Source organism: Diabrotica undecimpunctata, chromosome 9, assembly GCF_040954645.1.
Source record: "Diabrotica undecimpunctata isolate CICGRU chromosome 9, icDiaUnde3, whole genome shotgun sequence".
In the NCBI taxonomy this organism is placed as follows: domain Eukaryota; kingdom Metazoa; phylum Arthropoda; class Insecta; order Coleoptera; family Chrysomelidae; genus Diabrotica; species Diabrotica undecimpunctata.
This window is the reverse complement of record NC_092811.1, coordinates 89,224,041-89,242,662: the sequence shown is the minus strand read 5'-3', so window position 1 is coordinate 89,242,662 and position 18,622 is coordinate 89,224,041. Positions and strand designations below refer to the sequence as shown.

The window sequence follows — 18,622 nt, the reverse complement described above, 5'->3', positions numbered from 1 at the left end:
TAAAATAAACATTATAGAAGTTTTCAGGGACTTTCGGCCCTCAGTAATAATGTAGTCTTTCATTCTGCGTTTAAATTTTTCAAAAATACGTATTAGTTTTTTCAGGATTCGAAAAAAATGAATGCATTTAAAAAGCATTGGCCCGAAATTTTGCGCCTACGCTCGTAAGAATTTATATTGTGTGATATGCCCACTGACTATTAATTTTCTGGTTGTTAGCTGTCATTGGCGGCTTGGCCTTGGCCACATAACTTCAAACGAGTGTCGCTTCTCTGTGTTCGTCCAAAGAATATAGACGCTTAAGCGTCTATATTCTTTGGTTCGTCTGTTGTGTTCGTCTGTTGTCTGCTAAAATCTTGATCCACCTCCACCTCGAATGACCTCGATCCACCCAGTGCTGCCAGGTCTACCGTTTTTACGGTAGATCTACCGTTTTCCACCTCGATCTACCGCTCTACCGTTTTAACACCTTATTCTACCGCATTTTTTTAATTTAAAGCATTTGACAAAACATAATATACATATACATATACATAATATACAGGAGATGTATTTTGGTTCTGACATTTCTACGTCTAGTGTAGATAAAAATGATTTAGAGTTTGTAAAGTTAAAGTGTTTAGAATTTTATATAGAGGGTCTGGACCAATTATTAAAAAGTTTTCCCATAAAAAATAACATCTTGAAAGATTTGCAGTGCATATATCCTGATTTGGTGCGAAGTAGAGAAATTAATTCAATTGCACATAGTTCACCAAAATTGGGCAATATTGGGATAAATCAGGGCGATCTTCAATCATTAGATAATGAGTGGAGACTTTTACGAAACACTGAGTTGCCTGAATATAATGATATACTAGCATTTTGGAGTCAAGCAAGTGAAATGAATTATGGTAGCGGACTAAATATGTTCCCCAATTTATCCCTACTTGTTTTTAATGTATTGAACTTACCGCATTCGAGTGCAAATGTAGAAAGAATTTTTTCCCTCGAATTTTTTCCCATTCGAGTGCAAATGTAGAAAGAAGATACATTAAAAAATAAGCAGAGAAATACATTAATCACAAAGCCTCTTTAGGCACTACTACATGGTAAGAGAATAGTTGGCTCAGACGGAAGTTGCTATAATTTTAAGGTAGAAAATGATATAGGAAAACTTCTTAATAAAAACATTTACGAGCAGAACTCGGATATTGACGAGATCTAATGGTTGATTTTTTTATAATTGTGTTGTGTTTTGTTTTACCATATTTTTCAGGTTTAGTTTGGATTTCAATTAATGTTTTTAAATTTTATTTTGGTTAATTTTTTAATAAAAATTATGTTTTTAAACATTTTGTATGTATTTTCTGGTGAAAATTATTTACAAATGAACGTACTGTTATAAAAAGGCATTTAAATAGACCATTGGCATTAGATAATGTAAAAACCAACAAATTTGACATTTTTATGGTATTTCTACCGTTTTCTACCGTATTTTTCAAGTTCGCCCTACCGCAAAATGGTTCATGTCACCTGGCAACACTGGATCCACCTCTCATTCTTGTTTGTAACGTGCGATCCACCACCCTGTTCAACATTTGCAGACTTTTAAAAATAACAGTGAACAATTCTTCTGTATTGAATAGCATTGAATAGTATAAAAAGAAATAATTGTCCATGTCCTATATGCCTCTATATTCGTTGCAAAAAGTGTAATCAAATGGAAATAAAACAAGAAAATAGCGAGGAAGTGTATAAAGTAGAAATACAGTATAATGACTTTGATAATGCTCTTTTGGATAGCTTTAAATGTGAAATTAAGGAAGAATCAAATAATAAAAGTATTCATGACACAATAACACATGATTATTTACACTTAAAAGAACATCCTATTAATCCTAAAATAGAACAAGACTGGAATAAACTTAACCCATTTGAAGAAAACAAAAAAACTCAAAAAGGTAAAAGGTTGTAACAGTATTAAGTGTTTCTTCCATATTAGTAGTATAATTAGGAATACCTTTTGGTACTAGTGTAGTAAGAGTGTAGGATATCTACGGAATATAAAATTAATATCACTAATGATTTTGCAATGATTTTTGTCTGGAAAATGTTCCTTTTTATGTAATTGTAATTTTAACATTATATCCTATGAAACAACAAGAATTTACACTAATGACAACCGCTTCATATGCTCAAATGGAGTAATTCTATCAGTGTTCCATAGACATATAATACAAGATAGACTGATAATTGAAATACTAGCCTGTTCTACCAGTACGACAGGGAAAGATGACACAGCATGTAGCAGTACCTACATCATTTTCGAATTTGCCAGGTTTATCGACCTAAATGACCAATGAGAAGGTTACATGGTCAAGAAACCTGGCCCATTAGAGCCCAGAGATGCAGGGACTGCTTTGTATCACTTTTCTCTGTCTCACTGGGGGAACATGACTGTATGGCAGCAGTCAGTCTATTTGTATTATATGTCTATGATATGGGTTGAGTTAAGATTAGTTAAGTTAATTAGATTAAATTTTTCAAATCAAATTTTTAGTTCGTTTAAAAGTGCCAATAGAGTCGAATGCCATATTGTTTTGAAAGATTAAAAATCTTGATTAATTTAAACAATATTCTTTATTTTTACACAATTTAATAGTAAAAATCACTGATATTTATTATTTTTTAATTACATTTGTTATAATTAAAACAATTACATGCTTTTGTTGGTTTTTCACATAAATTTTATTTGGTTATTCCCTTACTTTGTTGATTTTTTCTTGTATTTACTAATTTTTGTTCACTTTTACTAGTTTCCAGCAAAGAAAACATTAAAATTACTTTTTCGGCGAAGTTAACAAAAATTAGACATTTTTGAGGAGTACCCTCTTACTAATAAATACAAATTACAATTACAAATTAACTACTTAGTTAAATGCTATTTTTTAACATAGGCAACTTCAGTTACAGCATTGTCCTTTAAATGTTTCTTTAAATAATGCATGAAATTCAAATCCTCTCATGTAAAGAATCTCTAGTGAAGTATATTTTTTTCTATTCTTGCTTTGATACATCTTTTCGAGAAAATTTCAGTTAATATGACAATGCAGAAAGTTTGGAGCAAGTTTTAAAACATTACTATTTTTTTAATTTCTTCATTTTTATTATTTTTAACACTACAGTTCTCAATCTCACTATTCAACAAAAGAGCACCAATAAAACTTTACTTCTCACATTTTTTCTCATATTTAAATTTTAATTATATGCGTAATTAATCTATAGTCTGTCTAGAAAGTATCCGGAAAAAAGAAAGCAGAATTACAATTTTATGGTATTTATTTCTATCACTTGAAATATAAAATTTCAACAAATATTTCATCTCATTTACCTATACAACCTCCATTTAAATATAAACACTTAACTAAACGTCCAGGTACACCCGAAACTAGGTCAAGGCCATAATTTTTGGTAATGGTGTTCCAGGCCTGTAAAACTGAATCAAACCTTCTTTATCTTGTGGCGCTGCTCGTTCCACTTCAATCTTTATCAGCTCCCATATGTTTTCAATGGGGCTAAGATCTGGAGATGCTGCTGGCCACGGAATTGTTGCCAATTTGTGTTCTTGCATGCAAGCTTAAGTATAAGCAGAAGTATGGCATCTTGCATTATCTTGTTGAAAACGCCACCCCTTTGGATATAAAACATGAGCCGTTTCAAGAAGAAAACCATTTAGGATGTCACAATATTTCTTACTATCAACAGTACCATTAACTATACAGAGAGGTGTAGCACCACGCTGAGATATTGCTCCCCAAACCATTATTTTAGTGGGAAATTTGGAAATTTGAATGGTAACATTTTCTCTTGATAGGACTTATAGATAATTTGCACCAAGCTGGAAACAACTTTCATCAAGATATAAAGACATTATTAAAATTATCTTCTCGAAAACCTTGACAAAAATCTATTCTTCGTTGCTTTTGCAGAGGTGTCATTGTAGGGATTTTTTTTGGATCCCTTGATATGTAGCCTTGCTTTTTCAGTGACATGCGGACAGTTTCTGGGCACACTTTTATTCTTCGTTAATTTCCAGATCTGTTCGCTAATTTTCGAAACCCTAGGCGCGGATTTTGTCGTCCTAAAGACACTAAAGCATTTAAATTGTTTCCGCGAATCTTACGCGGTCTACCAGAAACTGGTCTATGTCTCATATCTATGCCATTTTTTATCCTCTTTATTGTCTCATACACTGCACTTTTTCCGAGTTCAGTCAATTGCACTAATTTTTTAACGTTTTGGGTTTCGGACATTATTTCACAAATCTTAAGTCTGTTTACTAACAACAATATTTGGCAGATGGTGTTGTCATGCAATTTTGTCCATAACCTACTATCGACACAACTTACTTGATGCATTAATTTTGTCTTAAAATGTTACAAAAAGGAAATCTATTAAAATTAGGAAAAATATAAAATTCCGAATACTTTCTAGACGGACTATATAATATAAAAATGAATCGCAAAATGTGTTGGTAAGTGCATAACTCAACAATGCATGGACCAATCTTAACAATAATGTTCCTTAAAGTCTAAGAATGGTTTTTACGGCGGCGAGAAAAATTTCGAATCATTTCCGGGAAAACCTTAAAACAGCCCTTTTCTTTTTCCCATCCAAATATTTTCGGAGCAGTCTGTTCGGTCAACACTTTGAAAGAATTAATTCAACCAAATCTTCCACTATTGAATGAACAACAGAAGTATGTATTTGATACACATGAAAGTAACAAATGATAAAACAGGAGAAATTTACTTCTTAGATGCACCTGGTGGTACAGGAAAAGCTTTTTTGATTTCATTAATATTAGCAACAATTCACTCACAAAATAAAATTGCACTTGCACTCGCTTCGTGGGGAATCACAGCAACTTTGCTTGAAGGTGGTCAAACAGCCCATTCAACACTAAAATTGCCATTAAACATCCAAAGCAACGAAACTCCAATCTGCAACATTTCGAAGAACTCTGCAATGGCAAAGTTTTTGTAACAATGTGAATTGATTGTTTGGGATGAATGCACGATGGCACATAAAAAATCTTTGGAGGCTTTAGATAGAACCTTACAAGATCTACATAACAATTATAACCCATTTGGTAGTGCAATGATTTTATTAGGATATTTTCGTCAAACATTGCCAGTGATTCCATGATCAACGCCAGCTGATGAACTCAATGCATGTTTAAAGTCCTCCAATTTGTGAAAACATGTCAAGGTATTACACTTAAGCAAGAATATGCGTGTCGAGCTGCAAAATGACCAATCTGGAGACATATTCTCTAAACAAATCATTGACATTGGTAATGGCAAATTTCCTAGAGACATCTTGACTGGTTGCATTAACTTTCCTCAAAGTTTTTGTCAGTTAACTCGATCAAAAGATGAACTTATTCAAAAGTTGTTTCCAGATGTTGCTCAAAATTACAGAAACCATGATTGGTTTAGCGAACGGGCTATATTGGCTGCAAAAAAACATAGATGTAAATGAATTACATTTCAAAATTCAAGAACAAATTACAGGTGAATTGAGGGTATTTAAATCAGTTGATTCGGCTACTAACCAAGATGATGTCGTCAACTATCCGCCTGAATTTTTAAACTCGCTGGATTTACCAGGATTGCCACCTCACAATCTTCAATTAAAAGTTGGATCGGTAGTAATAATGTTGAGAAATATCAACCAACCGCGTCTTTGCAACGGCACACGGTTAGCGATAAAAAAATTATTGAACAACGTGATAGAAGCCACTATACTGAAAGGAAAGTATAAAGGAGAAGACGTTTTGATACCACGCATCCCAATGATTCCGACTGATGTACCATTTGAATTTAAACGACTACAGTTTCCAGTGCGGCTTGCTTTTGCTATGACCATAAATAAGTCCCAGGGGCAATCATTAGGTGTTTGTGGTATTAATCTAGAAAACCCATGTTTCTCACATTGTCAATTGTATGTTGCCTGTTCCTGTGTTGGAAAACCATCAGATTTGTTTGTATATTCACCAGGTAATCAAATAAAAAGTTTTGTACATTGTATATCATAAAGCACTACAATAAAAATAAAACAGATTTTTGTTAATAATTATGATTCACTTGATTTACAATAAAGCGATTACTGAAAATACTTATATACTTATATTACATCGGTTATTAACCCTATGTTAATAATAGTAATAATATATAATTAATTATCTCTATGTTTTGTCATTGAAGCACCCACTTTATAAATATTTGTCACCTTTAGGTTTTCACTATCCCTTTAGATTATTTTTCAAACAGGTTTGAACCTTAAGTTCACCTCTTAGTTTGAAGCCCTCTGGCAGACATCCCAGTTGGGATTTTTAGTGGGTCCAAAAGGGTAGCCAAAGTTCGTGGAAGCGAAGATACTTAGGTCACCCGAGCTGACCCTCACACACCGCCCTATCATCTTGGTGACGGTTCTGTTCACGATAATTAAAGAAATAAACTGCCACATTCCAAATCTATATGACAGAACGAAGTTTGTCGGGTCCGCTAGTGACTTTAATAAAAACGAGGTTTACCATCAATGTTTACTCTAGACCTAGTAGGCACCTAACACTCAATAAAATTTCATTAAAATACAGTTTTTTTTTAACTCATAAATATTATATGAGACCTAACAACTAAATGTTCAAACAAATGAAAAATGAAAACGTTCATCTTCACAACCTTGCTTATCGAATTAAAGAAAGAGATTAACAATACATTAAACTCTATCATTAATAATAAATTATTGAAATGACTTGGACTCTACAAACTTTGAATTGCAGTGCTGGCGGTAAAATAAACAAAAATATTGCATAATATCGTGACAACTAAACATTCAGACAATTCAAGAAATTATTTTAATATGGGGTTTCATCGCCACGCGCCTTTACAACAGCGTCAATCCTGTCTGGCATTGTTTGTACTTTAGGATTTACACAAGTCAGAGTCAAAACTATCCCATAATTCACTTAATTAACTCTTCAAATCGGCGACGGCTCTCTGGGAATCATTATGAAATTTCTGTTTTATCTTAGTCACAAAAACATTAAGGTCTAGACTGTTTGAAGGCCATGAGGGTACTTTAATGTTATTGTCTTCAAACCATTTTTTAGTTGTTTTAGCTGTATGGCATGGCATGCGGCACTGCCAAGCTGAAATATAAAATTCAAGTCCGGGTAGAAATAGTGAGCACTTGGTACAACACTATTTTTCAAACTTTCTTGATACTTTGCTGTTAATTGTGCCATCCACCACCTCATATCTTCCTAGACCCGCTGATGACATGCCCTTCCAAATCATAATTCCTTTGGGAAACTTCACAGTTCTTTTGAGGTGATCTTTATGGAATGCTTCATTTTTACTTCTGATAACCCATTTTTGAAAGTCTTTCATGCAAACCTCAAATTTCCATTCGTCACTGAATACGACTCTGGATCAGTCATCAACGGTCCATGAAATCTTTGATCTTGCCCAATTGAAGTGGTTTGTTTTTTGGTTCTCTGTAAGTATAGGTTTTTCTTTCGCCTAAAACATTAAGAGTACTTAATAAAAAATTACGCATTCAATAAAAAATTACCATTCATCCTTATGAAAACGAAGTCCTGATTTGTGTATCCATTTCCTGCAGCTCTCTCTTGATAATTTTTTCCTGCTTCTGCGTTCCTAAAGCTGGATTTATAGTTTGACGGACTGTAGACGTAGACGCACTGCAGACGTAACAAACGGACTGTAAATATTATTTCAATTTATAAATCGACGGAGTGGAATTTTTTCGCATGAGTAGAAACAGTGGCTTGAGTTGGTAAACATGATACTATAATACCCTTTTATTATTTATTATTATTATTTTATAAATTCTTAACGTTCATTGTAACAAATAATCAACAAAATCAAAATTCGACTATGTTGATAAACAACTTTATAAAATGATGGGCGTGCCAGAAAGTTCACTTTGGTTGACAGCACAAAATTCTTCCTTTTGATTGGCAAAACGCAAGTAACGCACTGTAAAAGATGAAAGTTGGCCAACTCTTCCGTTACAGTGCGTTTTACTTACGTTCCGTCATGCGTTTACGTTCATTTATAAATAAGAGTACACAAAATTCTATATTGATCTTTTTCCAGTGCGTCAAACTATAAATCCAGCTTAATGTTGTAAGTGTTTCGACGGCCTAATTTGCAAATTTTCACTAGTAATCGTCGATTCCTATCAGACACAATTCCCGGTCTACCCTTACTTTTGCGTTTAGGTTGGAGACTTCCACTCTCACAATAATGCTTAAGTATTACGTAATCTGTAGACTTAGCCAGATCCAATTCTTCAACAATTTCTCGTATTTTTTTACCCTGAAAATATTTTTTAATTATCAATTGACGAAATTTAGTATGTGTCGCACTTCCTTTGGCCATTTTTGAATAAATATTTTATCAGAGGTTTTCGCTGGAGGTTTGTTACAACTAACTGTTAAGAAACTTACGACTTATGATGAGTTATTGTCAAAATTATTTATTTTATACATGGTAACTAGATAATTCCGAACATATCTGAATATTTCCGAACATTTAGTTGCCACGATAATATGCAATATTTTCATTTATTTTACCTCCAATACTACAATTATTTAAAGTGTATAGAAATTAAGCCATTTCAATATTTTATTATGAATGATGGAGTGTAATGTATTGTTGATCTCATTCTTTAATTCAATAAGCAAGGTTATGAAGACGAACGTTTTCACTGAGAAATCACTAGAGTAAAATAGAACAGCATTTCTGTGTCTGATTGACCTAAAGAAAGGGTTTGACAGAGTAAGACTCAAAGATGTAATCCATCTCTGTATAATAGAGAGGTTCCCTTAAATATTGTAAAAACTATCGAAAACATCTACCAAAACAACAAAATGGAAGTCAAAATAGATGGACAACTTACAGAACCTATAGAAATAGGCAGCGGAATAAGACTAGGGGATTCATTGAGCCCCATGCTCTTCAATTTGATCATGGATGAAATCATCAAATGCGTTAACAAAGGAAGAGGATACAGAATGGGTCTTTTTACGATTAGTAATGATTTTCTCTAATGGAACACTACTCACGAAATCGTTGCCGGTCATTTCTACTACTGTGATTGGTTTTTGTTTTTTGCCTGTCCTAATCACTCTGGTCCAATCTCGGGGACATAAATATTATTAAAAGTTTTCTTATTCTTCTCTATGATCCCAAAGTCACGGTCACAGGCTAAATATGAAGCCCCGACACTAAAAATTTATGGTCAATTTGCTGCACTTTTGATATCTTGTTTTTCATAATGTAATTACAAAATAGAGACATTTTAATGTTTTTATTTTGCCCTCCGCCTTGGTCGCTATACATAATTAATTTTGACGTGTTTTTGATAGTTTTTGACATAATGCTGTATACAAGATCCAATCTCTTGAGGTCCTCTAGATGCTATGGCTTCATGCCAAATGTACATGTGGGCCTGATTACTTGACAAGTTGTGGACACCTAAGTAGTATGTCCAGAACTGTCTTTTGTAGTAACATACCACAGTTGAAAGATGAGGTGTAGGTAATGTAGACATGAGATCAAACGATGTGTAACATCGTTTTTAGCTATTTTACCCAATTCCGAATCCAATGCCATTCCAGCACGTGCGCTTTCTGCCTTTCGAAGATGCAATTCTTTTTCTAACTTAAAACTTGCCAAAGACCGAAATCTCCCAAAACGATGTGAAAGAAGGAATAAACAAATTAAAAAACAGAAAGTCACCAGGAGAAGATCAAATACCAAATGAACTCTTAAAATATGGAGGTGATCATCTTGTACAATAACTGCAACTTTTTATTAATAAAATAATCACCACGAACAGAATACCAGATGAATGGAGGAGAGCGAGCATGGTGATGTTCTTAAAAAAGGAGATAAGAAAAACCCCAATAATTATCGAGCAATAAATCTATTAAATACAACACTCAAATTGACAACAAGAATAATAGCGACAAAAATAAACGAACGAATATCTCTGCAAGAGGAACGGCAAGGATTTCGGACAGGAAGATCATGCACGGATGCAGTTTTTGTAATAAGACAAATAAAAGAAAAGTCGCTGGAATACAACAAACCAGCATATATGTGTCTGATAGATTTGAAGAAAGCGTTTGATAGAGTGAGAATTCGGGACGCGATACATTTATTATATGAAAAGGGAATATCACTGGATTTAGTAAAAACCATTGAGAATATATATAAAGATAACATAGCTATGGTAAGATGTAAAGGAAAACTATCGCAACCTATCAAATATGAAACTGGCATTAGACAAGGAGATTCGCTGAGCCCATTAATATTTAATCTGATAATGGATGAAATCATAAAGAAAGTTAAAAAAAGAAGAGGATATAGAATGGAAGAAAAGGAAATAAGGATAATATGCTACGCCGACGATGCCATAATAACAGCCGAAAATGAAGATGACCTACAAAGATTAATTAAAGAATTCGAAGATACGGCGCTCATATACAACATGGAGATCTCAAGAGAGAAAACTAAAGCGATAGTGATATCAGCGGAACCGAGAAGATGTAAACTAGTCGTAAATACCAAAATAATAGAACAAGTGATGGAAACTGAATACTTGGGAATAAAACTGTCAAGCTACGGAAAAGTGGAAGAAGAAGTACAAAAACAAGTGAACATGGCAAACAGAGCAGCAGGATGTCTCAACAACACAATCTGGAGAAACAAATACGAAACAACGGAAGACAACGGAAACGAAAACCAAGATATGTAAATCAACAATAAGACCGATAATGACGTACACAGCGGAAACAAGAGCAGATACGGCGAAAACACAAAGACTACTGGAAACAACAGAAATGAAAGTCTTACAAAAAATAACAAACCAAACTCTAAGAGACAGAGTAAGAAGTGAGGAAATACGAGCGAAATGATATAGAGATATAGAGGAAATAAGCGCGAGGACCAAAAGAAGAAAAGTGGAATGGAATCAACACATCGAAAGAATGACAGAAAACAGAATAGTACGAATAGCAAGAGACAAATCGCCAAATGGAAGAAGATCATTGGGACGACCGAGGAAAAGATGGTCAGACAACGTCAATTGAGGCTAAAAACCGAAGTAAAACAGGCATTTTGCCTATTTATAAAGTAGGAAGAAGAAGAAACTTGCCAAAGTAACTTCAGAAGTTTCTGTTTCTATTTTTTGTTCAAATTCATTACATCTTCTATAACTGTCAGATACAGGCGCATGAAAAGTTACATTAAATTTTTTTTCTGAAAACATCCCTAAAAACAAATTGTGACGCTGGATCATTTGTTTTTTGTTTGTTTAATGAATACATAGTTGACAGATTTAAAGTGGGAGCTAAATAACAAAGATTGGGATTTTTTTTCTAGAATAATGTGACTGATATTTTGGGAACCTCGAAATAAAATGAAAAATATTGTCAAGTTTCTCCTGACTTGTTTTATTATGAGGGTCCTTTTTTCCTCTTTTATCCTTAGAAGGTGTACCACCTTGGTCTTTATTACGTAAAGCACGTGTAAGTCGACCATCTAAAATTCTCAAGACTTTTTTAAAAAAACTTTAAAGACCTTGCAAACTGGAATATCTAGCCCTGTTTCTCTTGTCAAATAATATTGTCTTTTTGGAATATCGTTTGACTGAAAATTGCTTTGTAAATTCTCATCAGTCACCAATACATTTTCATTTTCACCTAAAACAAAGTATATTAGTTTCTCGCAAACGATTATAATAATAATAAAATACCTGTACTTTTTTCACTTCATGATTCTTCCATATCAGAAGGATTGTAACTGAAACCTAAATCTGCATATGGCTCATCAATACTAGAGACATCACTGTCATCAAAGGTATTATTGCTTTTTGACCGAAAGAGATAAGTTACAATAATTCAGGCGTGTATTAATATATACTTTTTAACGCCTTATTCAAAAATATTTACTTTTAATAATTACTTAAGAAAATGATGTGGATAATATATTTATCTGATGTGGATGGAATATCCATAATACAACTTCCAAATAACTAAAGATAATCAATTAAAGTGGACACGAGCTGTTAAAAATCAAATAATAGTTTTAGGTTAAAAGATAGGCCACTAGTGCACACGAGAAACTGAAACAGGCATGAACGTTGGGCTATTACTGCACGACCGTTTGTCAACAAATCATAATACGCCAAAGTGACCTTGATCATTCCTCTACCGGCATTTTAATCAAGTCGATGTGGGCCACTATTGCACACGTTAGATTAATAGAAATACTAACGCTTGGTGTTATTAACTCAAATATCATTTTTTTTTTTTAGTTAGGCCACTTTTGCACTATGCGCCTCAAATTTAGAACCTAAACATGTTTATAAATTAACTCTAGTTTACGTTGTTTGGAAATAGCAAAATTTGTTATAATGTCATCGTAAAATTTATTAGAGTTTTGAAGAGATTTTAACAGTTTTTTTTTCTGTTCACATTTGAGACAAGCTTGACATTCTCTCTTGTTTCATGGTGTTTCGACAATACGTTTTGATTCTTTTGAGACAAGAGAAATCTCGTTCATTTTAGGCAGACGTTGGCGGTAGTGAGAGAATTAATGACAATAATTTATTAATTTCGGTAACAGTTTGTTGTAATGAATTGCAGTATATAAAATAAGACATATCTTGAAACATATCTCTTCAGCATATAAAACTTTTAATTCATTTTCTAATTTTATTTTATTAAAGAATGATGGATAATTTTTAATTAGCTGTCTAATAGATATCTTGGAAATTCCTTGGCTTAATTTTTAAATTTTGAATCGTCAAAGAGGTCAAAAATTTGCAAATCTTCAAATTCGAATAGGCGAGCTTGAGAAAAATGAAGCAAATGCACTTAAACTACCAAAAAAGAGGACATCCTTTAATTTTTTTGCACGTATCCTGAAAAACTAAATTCATTCTGTGCACATGACATTGAGTAAATAAAGCTTGCGGTGCATTAGTTTTAACTTTTCACTAATTCACCAGACATCATGGCAGTGCCGTCATAAGTTTGTCCTATCAATTTATTTTTGATATCAAAAAAATTTAATTTGTGTTTTAAAACACCAAAAATATATTCTGCCTTATGGCTTTTACTCTCTAAAAATCTCTCATAAATATTACCACGTAACGCGTATAGAACAATTGATAATTGAATGACATGATATATCGATAGTTACATCAAGTTATAGCGAAAAGCAAATGGTTTCTTGAATCTCATAACGTTATTCGAAATGTAACTAATTGATTCTATTAATAATTCATTCTGGATTGTTTTAGATACGCCGCTAAATGTCTTCGAATCATGGCTATATTCGTGACCCTCCAATTATAAAATTGTCTGGACCCTGGTCTTCCTGGTCTGTAAGGCATACGACCGTAAGCGACTCCACTGCCCCTACGAGTCCGACACCAAAATGAGGGTGGCGCGAGGCATAGACCATCGCGGGGCTCCACCCTCCCCGTAGTACCTGTGTTGCGATTACGCACACCCATCTGTTTGTCCCTCCAGGGTCGGACAGGTGACGCAGGCAGAGGAATTCCACCTCGCATGTAGACAGGCCGCCGCCGAGGATCTCCCCTCTATCACTCTTAAATCTCCAAGGTGGGTACGTGCCGAGACACCGGCGCCCCTAATGGTGCTTTCTGGTTCTTTTGGAATGAGAGTAGAGTAGTCCCACGAGAGTGTCGTCTCGGATACTAGGAGTGTAGATCGGTGACGGTGACGCCTAAGCGCCCCGAGTGCGTTTCTACAGACCCGACACCTCAAGCGACGGCTCTCCACCTCTCGATTCCTACCCATTAGTCGCCTCTTACGACAGGCAGGGCTTTCTGGCCTCGGCCGTAGTCTTATCCGAACGGAGTGTCTTCGAATCAGAAACTAAATTAGAAAAATCCAAATCGTATTTCTTAAACACTTTTATTAGTTCTCTATAATTACCTTCAGTTACGGACCTGACCGGCCGCCACTGCCATTGTAAAGCCTTCATGTGGGTGACCATCTTTATGCCACAATATTGGCATCATTCACTGAAGAATTAAAAGAAATAAAAGAATTGTAAGAGCTTCAAAATTATTGTTATATGTATAATGTTGAAGAATCTTAATCTGAAGATCTTAACATAAGAATAAATGAAAATAAGAAAAAAACAATTGAAATTTTAGAGTTAGTTGGAATCGATAACACTACAGAAAAATAATTTTAAAAGTAGTAAGGGTTGGGAAGTCCAATACAAGAAAACCCTGTCCAATGAAGATAATTTGTGATGATAAAAGAACTGTGCAAAGTGCCTTAAAATCCAAACATGTGTTATGTAATAAAGTTTATAAAATGAATCAAGGCCACACTAAATTACAACAAGACCAGTACAATAAAGCACGCGAAGAACCTCATAAAAAATTAGAGCGTGATCATGATAATATCTATACTATTCGTTATATTAATGAAAGTCCCAAAGTTGTTCAATTCAGTGCTGCAAAAACCTAAATTGACCCCACTATGATTATATTATTAGAATATTGATGAGTTGCAAACTAATCTAAAAGAACTTAATAATTGTATTTCTTGTTCTGTTTATTATATATGTAGTCGTTCTTACTGATAGCTGGCTCACATCTGTGCTCCAATAGACATAGTCTATTTCATGCGAGCCTCTGCTCATGTTCCAGCGCAGCACCTTGGTCAGGTGGATCTCTTGTTGCTATTTATAAATAAGTAAATATTGTTGTTTTTTGTGTTCATATGCTTATATTGAATACATTTAGGTACATATTAAAACACAAGGGGCTGAGTATTACGCATATAGAAAACAGAAACACAGGCTTCCAAAACATATTTGTGTCATTTACTACACTTCTGTTGCCTTAAATTTTATTATACAGTAGACTCCCTCTATAACGAGAACTGAAATGGCATACTAATTACCTCTTTATAAGCCGTTCTCGTTATGACAACAATAATACTGTGCATACATATGAATATGTAGTTTTCTCAAACATTAACTTGCTACAGTGAAGCCAATCGGAGCAATATAAGATGCTAAATATTGTTTAAATGGCGTTTTTGAAAAAAAGTTGTTTACTTTTGTTGTCAATCAAATACAGTAAAACAAAAAAGAGTCGTTTAGTTTTATTGTCAATGCTATAGGTATGTTAAAACAAAAAATCTATATTTACATTTTTTTCCACCTACAGAATGTATAAAGCGTATTTTCAAGGATAACATAAACTATTGCTTCTGCAATTGTAAGAAGTCTGTCATTTTTGACTGCTTTAAATTGTCCAGTATCATTCTATCTATCATATTTTCTAAAGATGTGAAACAGTTGTATGCTTCTTCATTTGCGTTTTGTCTTTGGATACAGTTTCTTACAACGTTTAAAGCACTTTCCACATCTTGTCTATTAGGACCTTCTTGCGTGTATTCACCGCGATTGTCTTCTCCATCCTCATCACTTTCGTCACTGACGATAACGCGCTCCGCCGGCGGATTTATTATTTCCGCGATAATTTCACTATCCGTCGGAAGATCACAAACAATGACGGCATCATCAATGGCAATGAATTCAGCAAACTTGTCATCATTGTTCAGTTGGGTTAGTTCTTGACCTTGCTGTTGTAACCTCAACCACTCTGCTACAGGATATTCATCTTCGTTTTCTACCTCACTCTCTGTCCACCCCGCATGACCGAAACATTTTCTGATGGTTTTTTATATACGAGTGTCTATGCTTTGTGGATGAAATTCATGGCATCTAATAAAGTAACAAGGGATTCACTATGGTTTTCCACACTATTCAGGATCCGCTTAACTAAATGTTTTCTGTAGTGAACTTTAAGGGACCTTATGATGCCCTGATCCATCGGTTGTAGAACAGATGTGCAATTTGGGGGTAAAAAAGAAGTTGAATGTTTTTTAAACCGTTAACTTTTGGATGGGCTGTACAATCAATTGTCAACAATTAAAAGAATTGTCAAGAATTTAAAAAAAAAGGACACAGTAAACAGCGACACACAAGCCCTTTTAGGAGTCCGTGTATGGAGAAGATCAGCCACAGACAGGCAAGGGTGGAGGCAAAAAATAAAGGAGGTCAAGGCTCAATTTGGGCTGTAGTGCCGTAGAAGAAGAATAAAGATCGAGTTCTTTATTAGTTGCGGCACGTAGTTTTTTCGATTTACCGGAAAAAGACGAACCGGCTTCGAAAATCTTGTGTTTATTTTTGAGCATGGCAGATAGAGTGTAATTTGAAATTCCTCTTTCACGACAAACTTCTACTTTCTTCTTGCTGTTTTAAACATCTTTAAGGATGTTAACTTTTTCTTATAAACTAAGTGCTTTTCTTTTAGGAGTCATAGTGTGTAATCTATGTGACTATATAATCTACAACACAACTTTCAAGACGCGAAAGTAAAACCAGGAAACAAACGATAAACATCTACCACAAAAACAACTGTGAAATGAAATTCTGGTGAAATTTGTTTCATTTGTCATGTTTTTGGACCTCTTTACGTAGTTTATTAGGTGCGAACGGTCAAAACCCTACACTGACACTTGTGAATCATAAATTGTAAATTTCCGACAAAAAAATACCGGCCGGTAGATTAAACAGAAGAAGTTTATTGCGGGCGGCAGTTAAAAAGGGTATTTATTTATAGTCACGGTCGGGCCAAAAACGTAAAAAAAATACGTGTTTCGATCTTATTTTCTTTCGTTATAACCAAATTTGCTTCGCTATAGAGGATTATAGTTCAATAGAAATTTCACGGGTCATCTAATGTACCTCGTTATAAGCGACGCCTCGTAATAACCGTGTTCGTTATAGAAGGAGTATACTGTACTTTAATTTGATTATATCATTACTTTGTTTTTACATTTATTTTCCCTTATACCTAAATATTTATATGATAGTCAGTTTGTATTTTAGGTTATCTAAAAGAGGAAAACAAAATGAAAATTATGGACACACACAGTGAATATTCATCTTATGAAACATATTGTATGAGTCCACATGCTAAAGACATACCATCAAATCAAAGTATAAAAGTTGTGATTGGAGAAAAACCCTACAAGTGTGAATTTTGTTTAAAACAGTTTAGCCAAGCAGGTTCTTTGAAAAAACATTTAAGAGTGCACACTGGAGAAAAACCTCACAAGTGTGAAATTTGTTTTAAGAAATTTATTCAAGCAAGTACTTTGAAAAGACATTTGAGAGTACACACTGGAGAAAAACCTCACAATTGTGAAATTTGTTTTAAACAATTTAGTGAAGCGAATGATTTGAAGACACATGTGAGAGTTCACACTGGGGAAACACCTTACAAGTGTGAACTTTGTTTTAAACAGTTTAACCAAGCAGGTTCTTTGAAAAAACATTTGAGAGTGCACACTGGAGAAAAACATCACAAATGTGAAATTTGTTTTAAGAAATTTATTCAAGCAAGTACTTTGAAAAGACATTTGAGAGTACACACTGGAGAAAAACCTCACAATTGTGAAATTTGTTTTAAGCAGTTTAGTGTAGCAAATAATTTAAAAAGACATTTGATAGTGCACACTGGAGAAAAACCTCACAAGTGTGAAATGTGTTTTAAGAAATTTATTCAAGCAAGTGATTTGCAAAAACATTTGAGTGTGCACACTGGAGAAAAATCTCACAAGTGTGAAATTTGTTTTAAGCAATTTATTCAAACAAGTACTTTGAAAAGACATTTGAGAATACACACTGGAGAAAAACCTCACAATTGTGAAATTTGTTTTAAGCAGTTTAGTGTAGCAAATAATTTAAAAAGACATTTGAGAATACACACTGGAGAAAAACCTCACAAGTGTGAAATTTGCTTTAAGCAGTTTAGTGTAGCAAATAATTTAAAAAGACATTTGAGAGTGCACACTGAAGAAAAACCCTACAAGTGCGAAATTTGTTATAAATTCTTTTCTCAAGCTAAAGCTCTGAAACGACATAATATAAGATCGCACACTGGAGAAAAACCATAGAAGTGTGACAGGTGTTTTAAATGTGTCTCAATAAAGGTAATATTGGGTGTATAGTGTCAATGTAATAAAGATTGTACAAAGTCAAATAAAATTAAATGATTATTGATCGTGCTATTATGATTTTGAATAATTTAAAATTTTCTTATTATATTATAAAATTTACAAACTTTTCCAGGCTCTGAAATTTGCTGACCGGGCAGTGGACATCTTTGCCCTGTCGTAGTTCCGGGCCTGGGTAACTAGTTAAGAATAAGCATAAAAGAAAAATAAATAATTTAAAATTCTTTTTGGGAAAGTAACAATTAAAAGAAAAAGTATGTTTAATTCAAACAAATGTTTTATCATAAAAGCAAAATTAGAGTGTAACGTTAGGCACCAATTTGTAACGTTCCAACGAACATTCATTGGGTGCCAATTTGTAACCCTTCGAGGCTCAATTTGTAACATCCCAACGTTGAGCTGCTGTTGTCAACTTGTAACCGCAAACCTTAGTTTGCTGCTACAATCCGACTAACATCA

The 18,622-nt window shown here is 33.9% G+C and overlaps 1 protein-coding gene across 1 annotated transcript; it reads left to right on the top strand.

Moving 5' to 3' along the window:
• Positions 1-1,535: 1,535 nt before the first annotated feature.
• On the top strand, positions 1,536-18,189 carry LOC140450254 (uncharacterized). The gene is made up of 2 exons (XM_072543772.1): positions 1,536-1,943; positions 17,034-18,189. Exons 1-2 carry the CDS (start codon positions 1,703-1,705, stop codon positions 18,101-18,103), a joined length of 1,311 nt encoding a protein of 436 aa, XP_072399873.1. The 5' UTR covers positions 1,536-1,702; the 3' UTR covers positions 18,104-18,189.
• The last annotated feature ends 433 nt before the right edge of the window (positions 18,190-18,622 follow it).